The 17249-nt window shown below is 42.0% G+C and overlaps 1 protein-coding gene across 12 annotated transcripts in view; it reads right to left on the reverse strand.

Moving 5' to 3' along the window:
• TTLL5 (tubulin tyrosine ligase like 5) overlaps positions 1–17249 on the reverse strand; it is a 134789-nt gene that overhangs the window by 105658 nt on the left and 11882 nt on the right. For all 12 annotated transcript variants that reach the window (XM_064512291.1, XM_064512285.1, XM_064512289.1 and 9 more), the window contains 3 exons: positions 6161–6262; positions 5944–6035; positions 3792–3899 (listed from right to left, as the gene is read on the reverse strand). In XM_064512291.1, the coding sequence (XP_064368361.1) occupies positions 3792–3899; positions 5944–6035; positions 6161–6262 (302 nt within the window). The remainder of the gene's footprint in view (positions 1–3791; positions 3900–5943; positions 6036–6160; positions 6263–17249) is intronic.

Consider the following 17249-nt stretch of genomic DNA (forward strand, 5'->3'; position numbering starts at 1 on the left):
GTAAATATACAGAATACCTATTCTGCTCTTCACGTGACCTATAAAACCAGGAAAAGAGATAGGATATGTGTATGGTATACGTATGGCTGACCCAGGAGTCTCCAAGTAGGGACTCACCTACATTCACATGGAGTGAGCATGCAGATAAATTCTTGAAGAATCTTAATTTCTGATATTCTGTAAAATTCATTATAGAGCAGGACAGCACTGTTCAATGTTACGGAAGGCTACCTTTCTCCTAGGCAGGACCACTGTTACTACTAGGGAAATGAAATACTCACAAACAGCAGTAATATAGATGGTTTGAGGACTGGTAATTAGACATAAATTGAGACTTCTTTTTAAGCGTTTAGCTCCAGGTCAGCACCACACAAGTGCAATAGTTTATTGTATGCTCTCTACTATCTTGATGTAGATGTGATTTGAAGCATAAGCCTGACCAATTCAGCCTTAGAACAAGCTGAGCAAAATACTCATTTACTTGGTGGGATCAAGAAGCATGCAAATTATCCTATCTTGTCCTCTTGAATGCAGAAGAGCTCAACAGTCCCACTGCTGGGTTGACTTGTGCTGGAAATGAAACAGGGGACTTACTCTATTGCTTCTTCAGGCTCATTTTCAGTAAGTAGAGAAAATGGTGCCACACAGGATCCTGGCACAAATGCTTCATTCCATCCCCCACTAAACCATCCCAAGGAGAGTGGGACTGTCTGAAAGCAGGCCTCACTGCCTTTTCTAGCCCACCCAGAAGTGCATACTGCAGGAGAGAGAGAACAATGCAATCTTTAATCAGCTTGGGCATATATATCCCCATCCCACTTCCTGCTCACACTTAGTCACCTCTGCAAGGCCATGCACAGAGTGTACAAAATTCCCACCAACCCTCAAAATTAACCCAAGGCTGCCAGATTCCTGCATCTTTTTAGCTTCATACAAGGTCTGAAGAAGAAAAGGTACTCTCTTTCAGGGTCAGAAGAAACTAACAAGTTGATCACTCTCATCCAAGCACTTGAATACCTTTGCTTCCTTGGGAATAATGCTGGTCATAGTCCTTTTGCCCCTTAAGAACAGATAACAGTGTATTTTTCCCTTTGCTTACATTGCTCTGACCTCAGAAGATTTGCATTTTCCACACTGACTGGGGAAAGGGGTCCATACCTATATTTCAACAGGAGCATCACCTCACCTTATATACAATCACACTCTCCTCCTCCCCCCCTTTACCCAGAGTGACTATATCCTAACTGCCCAGAAATGTGACTGAATCATGGGCTATGTTAGGCAGACTCAAGTGAGATAAGTCTTTAAAGAAGCCTTCTTTTACCGAAAGGAAAAGCCAAGGATGTTTCCAGAAATAGTACATAAGTGGACCAATGACCAACCCTGTTCAGACCTAGACTGACCTCCTAACTTGGTTGAGAGCTACTGTCCAGAAGTATTAACTGCAGAACAATATAAATCAAAGGAACAAACACTTTTTCATCAGAAAGAACTGTAGCTTTTTCAGTGTTATTTGGTGAGCTTGTTTGTCAGTTTTTAGGGGATGGCATGTTTGTCCTAGAATTTTCACCAAGTTCATACTCAAGCAATTATATTCTACTCCATAAATTGTCCCTACAGTCTTAATTGGGACATTACATGTCTCTTCCTTTAAATTGAAAAAAACAGCAAATATACTGCATAGAAAACACTTGGGAAAGGAATGAAGCACCACAGCAGGAGACCTAAACTGTTACAGAAAGAAAGTGAGCAGGCTGATTTAAGCAAATAAGAACTTGTGATTTAATTTTTAGGAAAAAAAAGGTGGTAATTGTGCTGGAGTCCTGTCCCCCCCCCCCCCCCCCAAACAGCATTACAAAGACTGGAGTAGAAAATACATCAAGTTACTCATTTTTTTCTAGGATCTTTCCAACCAAGACCATCCTCTGTATCTGAATCTCAGATATAGGTTTCAGAACTCTGAGATTCTTTTTAAATGATCAGTCTTCTCAGGGCATACAGGCAGTTTCATTGTTCACAGCCCACTAAAGGGGGGGAGGGGGGAGAAGACTCTTGGAAGGCTCTACATGCTGCCTTGAAATCTTCACTCCCAGTTTTCTCCCCGTGCTCATTCACAGAAACAGCAATGAATTTAGCCATTCTGAACATTTCCAGCTAGGAAAAAAAAAGTGCCTTTTTTACAACAGGGTTAAAAGTGGCAAGGCCAAACAGGGTCAGAACAGGACACAGGGATGAAGAACAAGCCGTACAGGATGACAAGGGCAGCTCAAATCCTTGGGACAAGGACCACCACTTAATTGAGGGGGAAGGTGGCAGAAAGTATCGAGATCTGGGAATGCTTCTGGCTCCCGAGGGAAGCAATGTGGCTCCTACTTAAGCTCTCTTTCCTGGGAAGCTCTTAATTCATGTTTACACTGAAACAAATGGAACAAAACAGTTTATTTGTGGGGGAGCATCTGAGAGGGTGGTTAGCACAGCCCTGGGGAGGCAGCAGGAAGTGGGATAACCTCAAAGCCAGGCCCAGCAGAAAGTACATGAGGAACATTAGCTTCCACATAAGCAGCTCAGAGGAAACTAGAGACAAACTGAGAGAGGAAAAGGGGGAAACAAAACAGAGGCAGTTAAGGTTTTTTTGTTTTGTTTTGTTTTTTTAAATCCAGTTGTTGATATTCTTGGAGTAGCTGCTAAACTGCTACATCACTAGAAGCAATTATCTAATTTATAAATCCCCATCTATGCCAAGGTTCTCCAACTTTGAAAGAAGGCATCAGAGTCACTTAGGAGAAGCTAAGGCCAGGGAGATAGCTAGCTTATCAGATAACCAAACAACATATCAGCCATGGCTCCTTCTTGGATTCTTCACTGTGTCTCATGACCCCCAAGAATCCAACGATGACAGCATTTATGTCAGCATGAGGAAATCTGCAGGACTGTAAATACTCAAGTGCAATGCAAGGACCACACAAGTAGATTTACCTGTCACAGTTTAAATATAAGTTCCTCCCCATACCTAAACACATGATAGTTTAAGCTAAGTTTGGTCATTGGTTTAAGCACTGGCTATTTGAGGCTAATTTATAGATTTGTTTCCCCTGCTCTGAGACTCCTACCTTGTGCGTATATTTGTGTGTGCAGAGGGCAGCTAAGAGCAGGAGGAGGCCGCTTTAGGGAAGGTTGGGAAGCAGCCACTGGAAAGCAGGAAAAGGTACACTGTGGTACCAGCCACTGCCTTCTGGAGCTCTTCCCAGCCTCTGTTGCCAGTGAGTTCTCAAAACCCTTTGCCAGCACATTGTTCTGCATACAGCTTCCAACAGAAATAGGCTTTGACGCCGCCATGTGGTATTCTCACACAAGCACAAGACCAGAAGCATTACCACCACTATAATTCCAGGCACTTCATTACACATTCCTCCCTTAGTCCTCAGACAAAGGGCACAGTAATTCAGCACTACATTGAGCCATCTAGCCCAACAGTAAATATTAAATGCTCTGAAGGGATGTTTAAAACAGTTACCCTTTGCAAGTGTACCAGTGGGACTGTTATTTTAACTTTCCAGCACTCCCCCAGGTCCCTTTTCATCATCCCCCTTTCTAGCATCAGACTCTGATGGATGACACTGGTACATGGGCAAAGATGGTTCAACATCCCTGAACCTCAGAGAGGCCTCCAGTGAGAGAAAACAAAACCAGGCCTCTTTCCAAAAGGAAATCAAAGTTTTTGTAGCACTGGAAAGCTGGAAGTTGCAAACAGCACTTAAGAGCCAATCAACAAAGATGCCCCAGTTCCTTACCAAAGCAGCTGCCACGATGTGAGAGAAAAGTTTTACAGGCTGTGGCAATGACCAGCTCAGCAGAAAGCACAGTCTTGATAATCAGGTCCTCCACGTTGGCCATCAGTGCTGCAAGGAGGGGAGGGGGGAAGAAAAAGAAAAAAAGAGTAGACTGAGAAACAGCACAGAATATCTAGGAGAGTATGAATATATGCATATGGAAACATATCCTTGTGAATCAATGCACATAATAGCCTATGAATAACAAAGCCATAATGTTTATATGAAAATCCATGCAAGCAGGCATGTACATGCATAAGTATTTTAGTGCAAAAATGCTCACAAGTAAGTATGATAGAAGTGGGTACAAGTAAGCAGGAACACGTGGCAAGCACATCAGCACAAGTCAGCTGGAGTCTGATCACACCATCAGGAAGGATTAAACAAGAGTGCACTAGGAGATAAACCCTCAAACTATAGGGTACAAGCCAAAGCCACTGAGGTACAAAATAAGTTTTTCTTGTGGACTTTTATGAATTCACTGTTCTGTGATGTTGCACCTTCCTCTAAAGCAGCTGTTCCCCAGCTATGATTTACAGATCATTTCAAAGTGATATGATTGATGACAGGACACAGGCCTGCTGGCCTACAGGCACTCTGCAATTTCAGTAAGGAAGCTCTCTCCAGCTCCTACGTAAGCCTGTAAACAGAGCTCAGAACAAAGAAGCAGAGCTGAGACAGGGAGCAAAAGGCAAGATAAGATACGCATTAGATGGAGACATGGGTCCTACACTGGGCTTGAGATGACTCATGCAATACAAAGAACAACACACTTAGTTTCTATTCTCAAGGGCAAATAATAGAGAAGTGAGAGAAGAAGGAAATGAACAAACATCGCAGTCCTAGTCTGAAAAGTTAGTAGGGGTGGTAACACCCTCCCACACCCCTCAAAGGGAAAACAAGCAAACACACCAAGAACTCCAATAAACCCAGGCAGACACTTGGGAATCCCTGTCCCAAAGAACATTTAGTACAAACCACTTAACTAGGAAGTTCAATTTAGCCCTATAGTTACTATTTTTCAAGTTCAGAAGATGACATGCAGGGACCTGAACAAATGCTAAAGAACATGCAAGCAACGTCAAATGTGAAGTTCTGTGCCAAGAGAGGACTGAGTGGAAGCATGGGAATGCCAAAGTGCACATAAACATCCCAGAGCACAAAAAACTTGCCAGCTCAGACAGGGCCAGCACTCTTCAGCCAACATTCTGCTTCCCTATGACCAGAACTAGATGCATCAGAGAAAGGTGCAAGAAGCCTTGTAATAGTTTACAGGGAAACCTTCTCACATTGCTCAGCAGTTTACTTAGTCATAAGCGTGTATATCATACATTTTAGATTAGAAGGGAAAAACAGTACCAAATAACCAGTTGTGTACAACTGATTGAAAATGTATGGTGCAAGTGATTGGATAGCCATGCATGCACACAATGGGGAAAAGGTCTGCTTCCATTTGGAAGCCAGATTCAAATCCCTTCCTCCACCATCTAAGTGTTCTCTAGCAACACTCGCAAGATGGGCATAGCTGCTATCAGTTAGTGTTACTGAGGGCTCAGTATCACAGGTAATTTATCCCTTAAGAAAGGATATACCTCGATTCTGCTCTGCAGGTGCATTTACTCCCAGCAGACCTGGCAAAGGTGTGGAAGAGGGAGCTATTTTATATGAACACAGACTGAAGTGAAAACACTCAGCAAAAACCTGAGCCATGGAAAGATGACACCACATCCAAGAGTCATTCAAACTGGCACAGTTCTCCAGAGGTTGGTCACTCATCAGACTGAGCAGGCCATGGGAGCAGAAGAGGGAGGGAAGCTTTTATAAGGAATGGGATGACCTTAAGAAACGGGAAATGTAGGTAAAATATTAAGAAACACACCCTGAGAAAGTCTCAGAATATAATCTGCAAAAGGGAAGGGGTAGGACTCATCTCTGGGGATAGAGAATAAGTTCACAGCCCTAGTGAATTAGCTGTAAGGAACAACACTTCCCTCCATCCTGTTCTGATGCTAAATGGAACTCACTACAGCTCTTCCCTGACTTTTCTTAATATTCTCTTTGGGAAGATGACTAAGATCCAACAAAAGAACAAAACAACAACATCTCTACTGACCTGCTGTGTCTCTCCCCTCTTGTTTTAAGTATCTCAGCATTGCACTCATGCTCCACTTGTTTCCATAATCCTCTACTTCAGGATCGTCACAGCTAAAATAAACCAAACAAGCAAGTTCACACAGCTGGCCTATCCTGAGGACTGCCACCAATCTTATATCAACTCAGGTAAGTTGACCCAATCCCCAGAAATCAGGTTCCATTTTCCAGCCAAGTACCTGACATAATCTCCACTCTTCTTGTTGACACTGTAGTTGGTCAGATGCATAAACTGGTTTTTAATGTTCTTGGATGCCTGGTCATACCTCACTGTTGCAAACCTATAAAGAGGGATAAAGATTTATAGCGCTTCTTGAAAGAGTGACATGCTTAGTAAATATGTCCTGCTATACAGACCACTCAATTACAGCAGCTAGAAAGAGGATGTACCCAATGAGATTTGATCAAATGCAACTTCCCCTCAGTAAAAATACAGTTTATTCTCTAGGGCCACATGCAGGTGCATATAGTCTTGTTTTCGACATCTTAGAGCAGAGAATTCCATTTGATCTCCTGGGATTTTTCACAGCCCAACACTGTACACTTCATGCTAGGAATATTTTTCTTGACTGCTGAGATTTGTGGTCCTCATACATCCTGGCCAGGCAAGCCACTTAGCTTTAGTCAGCATCACACCTAGGTTCAGTACCTTCAATGTCACAACAGGACCTACTTTGAAGATCCAGTGATCCTGGGAAATGCACACATAGAGAAAGATCATGCTACATATGTATACTAGAGTCAATATTCCCTGAAGTCTCATATGAGCACAGTTCAGTTCTTGTACACTCCAAGAACGCCTTAGGAAAGATTAACGGTGGAAACAGGTTTATGTCACCACCAGTAGCATCACCACTACACAAACTACAACTGGCAATCCTCTTTCTCAAGAGAGACTCAGGAAACCAGGCACAATCTGCAGGCCAAATCAATTTGTCCAATCAGGTAGCAGCTCTTCCAGGCTGCTGCCATTCTTGGAGATCACTCAGCCCTTCCATACCACATCAAAGATGTCATACAACTTACGTACAAAGAAAGGACCAAGGGACTTTAGGAAAGATAGCTATCAGTAGCAAGTCACTGCTACAGCTTGTCTAGCCCAAAGCCCACTCCTTGTTTGAACCTTGTTATAGCCAACAATACCACACTTAAATCAGCCTCTTTATTATGGAAATATCACTGGTGACTTCTTGATTAAAGGTATTACCTGTACTGCAAACAAGTACTTCATCACCACTTATCCACACACTACCATCAGATTTGTGTAGCCACACAGTGAGTTGAATCGAAAAAAATGATCCAGATGAAAAATAACACAGGATTTTGGTTTGTAAGGCATTAAGGTTTTTTTGTTTTTATTGGGGAGGGGGGAGAGGGGAAGAGGAAGGGGAATGGGGAGAGGGAGGGTGAGAAAGACACATCAGCTCCCTGATCCACACAGCTACAAACAGAAAGGTATAATTTGATAAGCAATTTTTTCAGTGGCCATGTAGACTTAAGCTGTCAGCATTCTCCTTCCTTAGCTACCCATCTTCATTCTACCTGCACAATACTGGCACAAGAGTATCTGTCACTGCACAGCAAGCCTTTTTTTGCTGAGTTGTTTGTCAAATGAGATCAGTTCACTGCATGGGTGCAGAAATGTTTGTGGTGGCACAATACAAAGGACAGCATGACTCCATGAATGATCACAGGAATAAGGCACGAAATTGCACTGAAGCAATTTAAAAAGTAATCCTGTCAAAAGCATAGCTCTTTAGTAAGAGGTTCAATGAATGCTAAAATAATTTAAGTAGACATTGCTCTTGGGGCGGGGAAAGAGCCTCCCATAGCCAACTGCTAGTTCAGTTGCCCATACTGTTCCCCCATTACAGCCATATGGATCAGTTCCCTTCTGGTCAACACGTACCTGCGCCAGAAAGGGAAATGGACAACGTGAAAATGGGAACAGCAGCCAGGAAGAGTGCAGGACTGTTTCAAATTACAGCTGGTGCAAAAGTTGCAGTATAAATGTGCAGTTGCATGATCAGTCTTAGTCAGTCTAAGGATGCAGTGCAGCTGAAAGCTCACCACCTGCTTATTTGCACACTCCAGACAGTTTCCTTGATCTGCTCCACAAATTGCACAGCCACAGGTAATTAGGATCAGTTCATGGATCTGACTGAAAAGCCACTTGTGCAAATATAGAAAAATACAATTAACTTTCAATCAGATACAGATACACTCTCTTCTGGGCATGACAAAGGAGAGTGTTAGGATGCACAGTCAGGACAGAAAGAGGGCAGTACCTCCATTTTAGGAGCAGGTCACAGATAACCTTAAAAACAACAAAAAACACACAAAAATACCCCAAACACATTAAGCAGACAGTAATACTATTTGTGGCCACATGTGTAAAATTCTTATTCAGAAAAGGATGTGTCATCAAGTTAAGTGTAATGTAATGATTTTATTAGGCTGCATGCAATCAATTCCTATTTCAAGGTCTATTTTAAGCCTCACCAAATTTTGGAGAAAATCTGTAAAATGAAGATAAAAGACAGAATGCAAGGCATCTTGTTGGCAGAACTACCTGTATGACCAATACTAACGGCCACAACTGCTGCTGCAAGAGCAAGTGTTACCTGCAAAAAACTCTCCTCCATTCTAACCATCCTCCTACAATAAGACCTTCAGATTCCAATGTCTCAAAAGAGAGAAAGAAGGATGAGAAAAGATAAAGGAGAAGTCAGGCATAGGATAACCGAAGAGGCCCTGGTGAAAGGGAGAAAAAATACCAGGCCAGTAGGGCAGGGTCAGTTGTATGAGCAGGACAGTGGATTCAGTGAGCCCTCAAAAGCAGGCAAAGGGAGAAGAAAAAGGAAGGAGGGAGAAAGGGAGAGGAATTCAGAAGTACAATGCAGGGAGCATCTGGCTGTGCAATGAATTTGGCATCCAGAAAAGAATGCAATTCCCCCCCTTCACTTTAATAATAGCTATCTCTCTTCATCCTTTCCCTATTATTTTCCGTAAGTGAATAAAGCTTTCAGAAGAAGCTAAACTATACAAGAACATCCAATGATAAGTTACACAATTCTTTAGAAAGATCTGCCAAAACTTCATTTCTCAGGGAAACTGAAGCCACTGCTGTCCTCAGTTGGTAGCCATTTTGAGAACTGTCTTGCTCTCTCCCTCCCTCTCCCCCTCCAAAAAATTACCAGCAAATCCATGAAGATGCACATAAGATAAATTTCTTCTTAGATACAGAGCTGGGAGCAGAAAAACAAACAAAAAACCCTTCATGATGCAACTTCCAAGCCACAACTAAGTTTTCTGCCAAAGGAGAAAATAACTCTTCAATGGCAAGATTAAGGGGGAGGGGGGGGAATTTTCCCATACCTCCACTTAGATTTTGCACCAAATTTTTTTGATCATTAACTACATGTGCAGTTAGAGCAGATGGCAATAGAAAGGCGTTTGGATCCCCTTTCCACATATTTCCACAGCTTAAAAATATTTCAATTCATTTTCAATTTAACTGTAAGTTTCCTGCATTTAGCACTTCTGGTTTGAAAATAATGACAACAGTCCCGTCCTGTATTTTGTTCTTAATTGTGGCTTTATTATCTCCGCTTTAAGTGTCATTAATAAGCAGCATACTCAAAGCATTTGTTGATAGGATCCTGGTAACCAGATCCTCGAAGATGCTCATCTTAAACAAAAGGAAGGAACTTCAGAAAGGCGGGGTACCCTCCATGCTTCCAAAGGCTCCAAGCAGAGGGTGATGATGTCCACCACACTTACCAACCTCTCATTTTTTTAGTTATGCACATAATCAGCAACATAAGTATATCAACACCTGGCAGACCTAGTCAATACTTCTCATCAACAGCATTTCACCTTTCAAATGCTAACATTAGCTTCCTTTTCCAAAGACCTTCCTCAGTCACTGGCTTTCAAAAAAAGGAGTTTTTTTTCAAAAAAAGAAAGATTTAAGCAACGGAATCACATTCCAGCCAAATATATTCTCTAGAAGTTGGTTTGACAACCTTATTATCTTTATGCAAAGTACAAATCTGCAAATCCCAAACAAAAAATCCAAGTTATTTCTAGAGCCCCCATCAATAGCCTCTAGGTGTTAGAATGCTGACAGAACATAAACATAATGCTAGCAACAGCCTGCATCCCTTACTTTGTGTTTAGTACTGGCTTAGGACAGTATTACCATCACTGAAGTACCAGTTACAGTTACCTTTAGCACTCAATACTTCTATAGCTTTTCACACTATACATCACTATCTTTCTTGCAACGTAATAACAAGGCTATTCATCTACTACATCTGTTCTGTCCAGGAAGGAGAATGAGTCACCAGCATGCTATGGAACATCTTGTTTGAACAGAATTTTAGAATTTACTTTTAGAGACAGTAAGGTCAAAGGAAGAGTCTTTATAGTAAGAACTGAAAGTAGTAAACTTTCAATAATTGTTAAGATCTTCTGGGCGTTAAACTGAGATTAGAATAAATTCTTGAGGTATCTTTCAGTCTGTTAATAGAGGAGGATCACGTTTCTGGCCATTTCATTAAGAACGGTAAGCAATCTTTTATTCATCCCAGGCATAGACCATTTACCACCTAAAAGATAAGGACTAAGAGCCTAAAAGCAATTTAAAAATTATATGAGAAGGTGGCATAGAAAGTAAAGGACAACCTGGCATTTTCCCAGTAACACAAGCTACCACAAACACATGCCGCAGCATTCTGTACTAGCTAGTTTCCTAAGCACCAAAGGCTTCATGCCCAGGTATCTCATATTGCTATAATCCAGCCAAAGAGTGACGAAGGCGCAAATAACTGAGGCCAGGTCATCATCCGCCAGGATAGGACAGTTTCCTGGCCAAAGCATTACTCGTGGATGCTGCTATGTAGGACCTTGCGATCAGCCAGGAATCCAAGAGTACTCCTAAATTACAGGTTGGACTGTCCAGATGGGGATGTGTATCTTCAGCCAGAGGAGACTATTCTATGGAGTAAGACTTCAGAATGCATCTTCTGCTCACTAACACCACCTCCTTCTTGCTCTGCTTCAACCAATTCTAATTTTCCATTGTGAATTGATCCTGTCCAAGCTCTAGACTATTCTGTAGGCTTTGAGATGGTGAGACCCAACATACTTGACTCCACTGGGCATTGCCGGTGCTTAAGTCCAAGCAGTCTGAACTGGATTCAGCCACTTGATTCATATTGATTTTGAAAGATTTTTTTTTTCCTGTAGCACTACTCAAATGATAAGATCTAGTAACAGGTGAAATTTTCCAGGATTAGTCAGACAGGAAGGCTCTTGCCACTTCAGCACATTCTTCTGAGCCCCTATCATCCAAAACAGCGGTTCTTATTGTTAGCAACATCAAATATCATAGAGAAGCCAAGAAAGGATTGGGTATCTGTCCTGTATCAACCAACAGAAAGATATCAACTATGTTTTGGCTCAAATTCAGATTTGCTTTCTCCACAACACAGGTTCTAATCACTAGTTTTCAACACTGGCTTTTTCCAGTGTTGACTGAACTCTGTTCCACCACCTGACACTGGACTTCAGGAGGGACAGGCAGGGAAGCAGAAGGAATTGTCCCCCATCACAGCATTAACCCGGGTCATCTCTTTGATATGTATTACACAGAGATAATATAGCTCACAGTGGCAATCCTGTACCTTAATGTTATGTACTGCTTGTATGCACTCTGCATACTGAACAACAAGTGATACAAAAGGATAGTTACTCTCATCATCTTATTGTTTCCCAGGCTTCACTGCACCTCTACTACCATTCTTGTGGATCTCAAATATTCCCTTCTTCTGAGCAATCCTGTCCCTCTAGAAATCTGCTAAGGAAAGGGATAAGTTAATAAAATTAAGGAAAACTGTTAGCAAAACGTGCAGGCCATTAGTTTCCAAAAGCCTCCAGATAAAAATATTACAGGGGAACTTCTACCCCAAAACTACAGTAAGGGAACAGGAAAGGTTAAACTGAGGTTGACTGTGCACTCTTCAGTTTCCACTCAAACTGCTGCCAGCAATACAGCTTTTCAGGCAGAAGTAGCAGTTCAATCAGACTGTGAACAGCCCTGACTCACTGCAGCTTACCTCTTCTCAGCAGAACAGCAAAAAGAGTAATGTCCTTCATTCTGAATTCAAAACCTAGAATAGAAAAGCTACACTCTTACATTCAACAGTTCTGACAGATCTGCCTACACCTCAGCTGAAAGTCACATAGTCACATGCCAGCTTGAGCTGAAGGCAAAAACTGGTTTCCTTTACCGGAAACTACACGCTTATGAAGCTCATCTTCAACAACAGCAGATTTGCCTTCCCTCTGGCTACACTCTGTGTTGGATCAGTGAGGGGGAAAGAGCAATCAAAAGCAAGCAGTAGGATAGCAGTAATGGCAGCAGGTGGCCTGACCAGCAGGAACAGAAAGCAAGGGAGAATTCCTTACTAATTCCTTCAGACTCCAGAAGGACCCTCAATCTCCAGACTAATGATAAATCACCCAGAGGCATCCCAGCAGTCCACCTGCCTGTCATGCTGCAGACTTCCCTATTAAAAATCCCTTTTGGCATTCAGATACTGACAGATTACTGCTCTCCCTCTCCACCCTGCAAGGCTTCATTATAAGCCTATACACAAATTTGATTTCCACCTTCAGTGACCCACCTACATGCAGCACTTCTGCCTCTTGACCTAGCAATCTACAAGACACATGACAGAACACACTCACCTCCAGAAATCCCCAAATCCACCATACCATGACAAACTTTGATTCACCCGTAACCCACACCCCCATACTGCCTTAACCCAAACAACCTACCCTTGTACTATCATGCATCCAGTCAGCACACTACCCGAGAGGCTCTATACTGGTCTTTGCCTTATCCCCAGCACTACTTCAGGAAATAAATTGACCACAAGGTGAAGTTTGTCATGTGCAAGTCATTTTACAAGTACGTAAACTGGATCATTAAATATTTACATAAGATGTTACATGGTTTTGCACAAAACTTTGCAGCTCTGGAATGCTTATTTGTGACATCAAGCCAGAGCCTGGGAAAGGAGGAGGAGAAGAGAAAAGACCCTGGAGTTGGAGGAAGGAAAGAATAGTTAATCCCTTTTCTCTCAAACAAGTGCTACAGAAAAAGCACACATGATGATAGTCTTTTCCATGACTGCACACAGGGTTCCTGCCTAAATGTCCTGGAAATAGCCAGTGCAGTGTTTCTACAAAGCACGCTCCGCACATTTTCTGCTTGGAATCTTTCTCAGACCCTCTTCCCCTCACCCTCCTTGTGCATTAGGCTTTGGCCTCCCTGTTTATCTATTGGCTACCACTTTGTTTAGGGAACTGAGACCATGTAGAAAGTTGTTTGCACCATTAAATTTTCTTTATGGTTCCCATGAACTGCTGCTAAAAATCAGGACCAAAAGAAACAAGATGCCCTGAGGGAATTGTTCACTGGACCTGGACTTGTAGAGTAGGACTACAGATATTTCGATTCTTAACAGTATTAGGGACTGGGGCCAGCTGGAGACCCTGCTCCCTTCAGGTACAGGGCAAAAGAGAAAGCAAGAAAATCTAGAGACCATCACAATCCCCCTATTTCTGGCATCAATATTCTTCATGACATCCACCTGATACATTAGTTTGCAACTGAGTATGAACAGAAGCCAAAGCTTATAAGGGAGTTACAAAGCATTTAAGGAAGTTTTGGTGGTATCTCTATTACAGCAGTCTCTCTAACCAAAGCTGACAGATTTATTCTAACAGTCAGTATTAAATAACAAGATCCAGGAGCAAATTTACCAGGTATCTGCAAGGAAAGAAAATAAGACTCATTATAAAAAGATATAAAGGCAAATGAATTTGTGAGTTTCCAAGTTAGGCCCTGCTATTAATGGGCTTTTGAATCTCTTCTTTCTGTGACTAGATTCTCATTGCACAGTCACCAAGAGATGTCCAGCTTCTCTGATTCTTCAACACATAGACCCTGCTGTTAAGTCAAACAGTAGGGTCACATAAAGACTCATGAAGTCTTCCTCTACTTTCTGTGCCTAGGTAGGCCACCATCTGCTACCCAAGGAAGACTGCAAAAAAAGTAACTTCAGGAGCATGAAAAAAGAGGAGAGGTCTAAAGACAAGATAAAAAAAGGAATCTGGTAACTAGTATTTAGCTACCTTTCCTTTACAATTTCCTAAAAGATACCATCAAAGAGAGGAATAGCTAAACCTTGCAAGACACTTTACTGGATGATGGTGATGTGCTATGGTAGTGTTCTAACTACTTCACTGCAAGATGTACAAATATTGGTCAAGGAACCATTTTCCTATTTAAACAGCTCTTTTGACCAAAAGAGCTGTTTTGCTGAAGCTCAACAAGAGGAGATTGTTTGAAGAGAAGCCCAAGTCCAAGGACCTTAATGTAGGCCCACTTGTTATCACCCAGACATGTTTCCAGCTGCCTGCCATGGGAATTCAATAGGTATAACTAAGGGCATCACTATGCCATCATGTAGGACCATATTAGGCTTTCCTGTAACTCACAAACAGTAATGGCCTGAGGCCCATCTCCCCCATTTTAGGCAATAAGAAAATTCAAGGTTTAAAAAACATTATACATATACACACATATATATATATAGCCTAAAATGAGGCAACAAGTGTCTGAACGGGCAGTAAATTTCTATTAAAAAAAGCAAACATAAAACTTTTTCCAGAGTGATTCAAACTCTGGTTATCTTAATAAAAGTGAGGAAGCAGTAGAAACTCTTTTGGCCTGATACAGTACCCACTGGTCCAAAGCCCAGTGAGGCTGTCTAGTGAAAAGCACTGCTCCCTAGCTCCTGTGCGAGGTAATGTCTAGTGAAGTGATCATAGTTTGATCCCAGGCATCCATGCAGAAATGAATTACATTCCCTAAGAAGCAAAGGCCTGCCAGGCAGGGGTTACAAAGAGGGGGGACCAGGCTGCTGCAACAAGCTTTGGCCTCAGCACAGCCTGTGAGATAATGTGAATTCCTTGGCTCACAGCAAGCATCTGAATTCTTTGGAAACCACAGGAATCCAGCACAGAAAAGGTAAATATCCCAGCAGAGCCAGTGCTAATTAGGAAGCAGGGCTACTGAAGGAGGAGGCGCTGCAGATGCTGAGCAGAGTGAGCTGGGCATTATGAAGCCCAAATGCTTACTCCAGCATTACTAGAACTCGTGTCACTCTGGAAAACCTCCTCTCTCAGCTGCTGCTCCTTGGGCCCTTCACAGGAACACTTGGTTTTCAGCTCAGCTTTGCTCCTCACTCTCTCCCCCTCCCCCCCCCATTTTTTTAATTAATCTATTTCTCAATTTTGGTGCAAATCCGACTGAGAAGTTCCTGTTTGGCTAGGACCCTTCCAGCCATTCGGGCTCAGAAATAAGGCTGCCTAAACCCAATAATTTAGACAAAAAAAATTGGCTGTACAGAAATCTCCCCAAAATAAAAAGAGCTATTTCACTATGAACTCCCTCTCACCATGCATTGATTCCCCATTATGTCTGCACCCAGAGAGAGAGAGACAGAGAGATGAGGGGAAGTTCAAAACTGACAGCATAAGCCATTCCTGGCCCTATGTCCTCTTCAGTTGCATTTCAAGTGCAAGTCAGGCATGTTATTCTGTTCTTATATGGATCCTCTTCCAAAAAATAGCATAATCCACTAACTCAATTGTCCAGAAGAGTAGCCTTGGGACTTCTACCTGTTTGTGTCCATACAACAACTTACTGGGTAAGCCACCTTTAGAAGCACTTTCTGAAGGTCAGTTTGTAATTAAGACTGCAACTTATTAACACTGTGCCTCATATCTAGACTGGAATTTAAAAGCTATGTCAATAAATATATTCTAAGTCACAGACTTTAGAAGTCACGAATAAATAAAACTGTATAGGCTTTTAACATATGATTAGATGATTGAGTAAGACCCTCAGGCAAGCCTGGACTAAACTAGTCAAGACTGTTTCTCATTCTAGAATATATGCTTTAAGTCAATCCAAAGCTACAGCTGTGATGCAAAGATTCTGGCTGAAGTTCTACAGGTTGCAAGTTGCAGATGACCAGTCTAGATGATAGTTGTCCTTTCTGGAATGAAGTTACTAAATATTTGCCAGTTTATCAGATGCAAGGCAGAATGCTTTGTCTATCTCTATTTTTAAATGCATTAGAAAGATGTTAGACACCAAAAATTTTAATCAAACAGATAGGGTTTTAAGTCACCCAGTGCTGCTTCATGCCTTAGGCACGGCTTCAGCCTTGTTTCAAGCCTGAAGGAAAAAGCGAAAACAGACCAATACATACCCCAAACACATCTCCCAAATGAAATCAATTAGCAGTATTCTTTCTAGAGGTGGACAAGACTCAAAATAGGCAAATGGAGGTTTGATGCAGTCAAGACACAAAGAGAGTATTCTAAGGAAATATAAAAAGATAGAACGCATTTACTGATACCATTCTTAGTAATTCTGTATAAGTCTGCTACCTGCCTCTGCTGACCTAAGGCTCTGTCCTCAAAAAATACAGTTTCTTCGCAGGGGGCAGAGAGCGGGGGAAAGAGGTAGGCAGCCACAAAGAAACCTACTCAGCCTCAGCACCTCCTAAGTTCTACTCAATACTCTTCTAGGGGATAAAGAAAGAAGCTTGTATTTATGCTCAACATCTTCCTCAAAAATTGCATTGAATAGACAAGTTCAGCCAGGCAAACAAAACAGTTATTCAGAATTTCTAACACAGATCAAGCAACAATAGCTGAAGGCTCTGTTACACGCCCCAGGATAGATACCCTTCAGATCTCCTTCACTTCTGTCAAAGGAAATTTTTTCTTCTCCCTTTCACATGAAAAGGGAAACACAAGTAACACAGGCTTGCACAGCTAATTCCTTTCTTCTCCTCAGCACTGAGGCCTCAAATTCCACTCTAGATCACGTCATGACAAGTCTAGCTGTGCCAACAGAAACCGGGCCTAAGGACGTATCTAGTCAAATATCAAGTCACAAATGTGTGTAACATCGAGCCCCATCACTTTCAAGAAAATTACTACATCTTATGGTTTCCTGATAGCACTCCTTTTCTGGTAGAGATCACCAACTTGACTGAAACAGTCAAGCTCTTCTTCTGTTTGGAATAGTCAAAGCATAACACCAGAGGGGAACATTATCTTTCAACAAACTACAAAAGAAATTAGGGAAAAAAAGAACATTTCAAAAGGACAACC

This window comes from Dromaius novaehollandiae, chromosome 5 (genome assembly GCF_036370855.1).
Source record: "Dromaius novaehollandiae isolate bDroNov1 chromosome 5, bDroNov1.hap1, whole genome shotgun sequence".
NCBI classification, from domain to species: Eukaryota; Metazoa; Chordata; class Aves; order Casuariiformes; family Dromaiidae; genus Dromaius; species Dromaius novaehollandiae.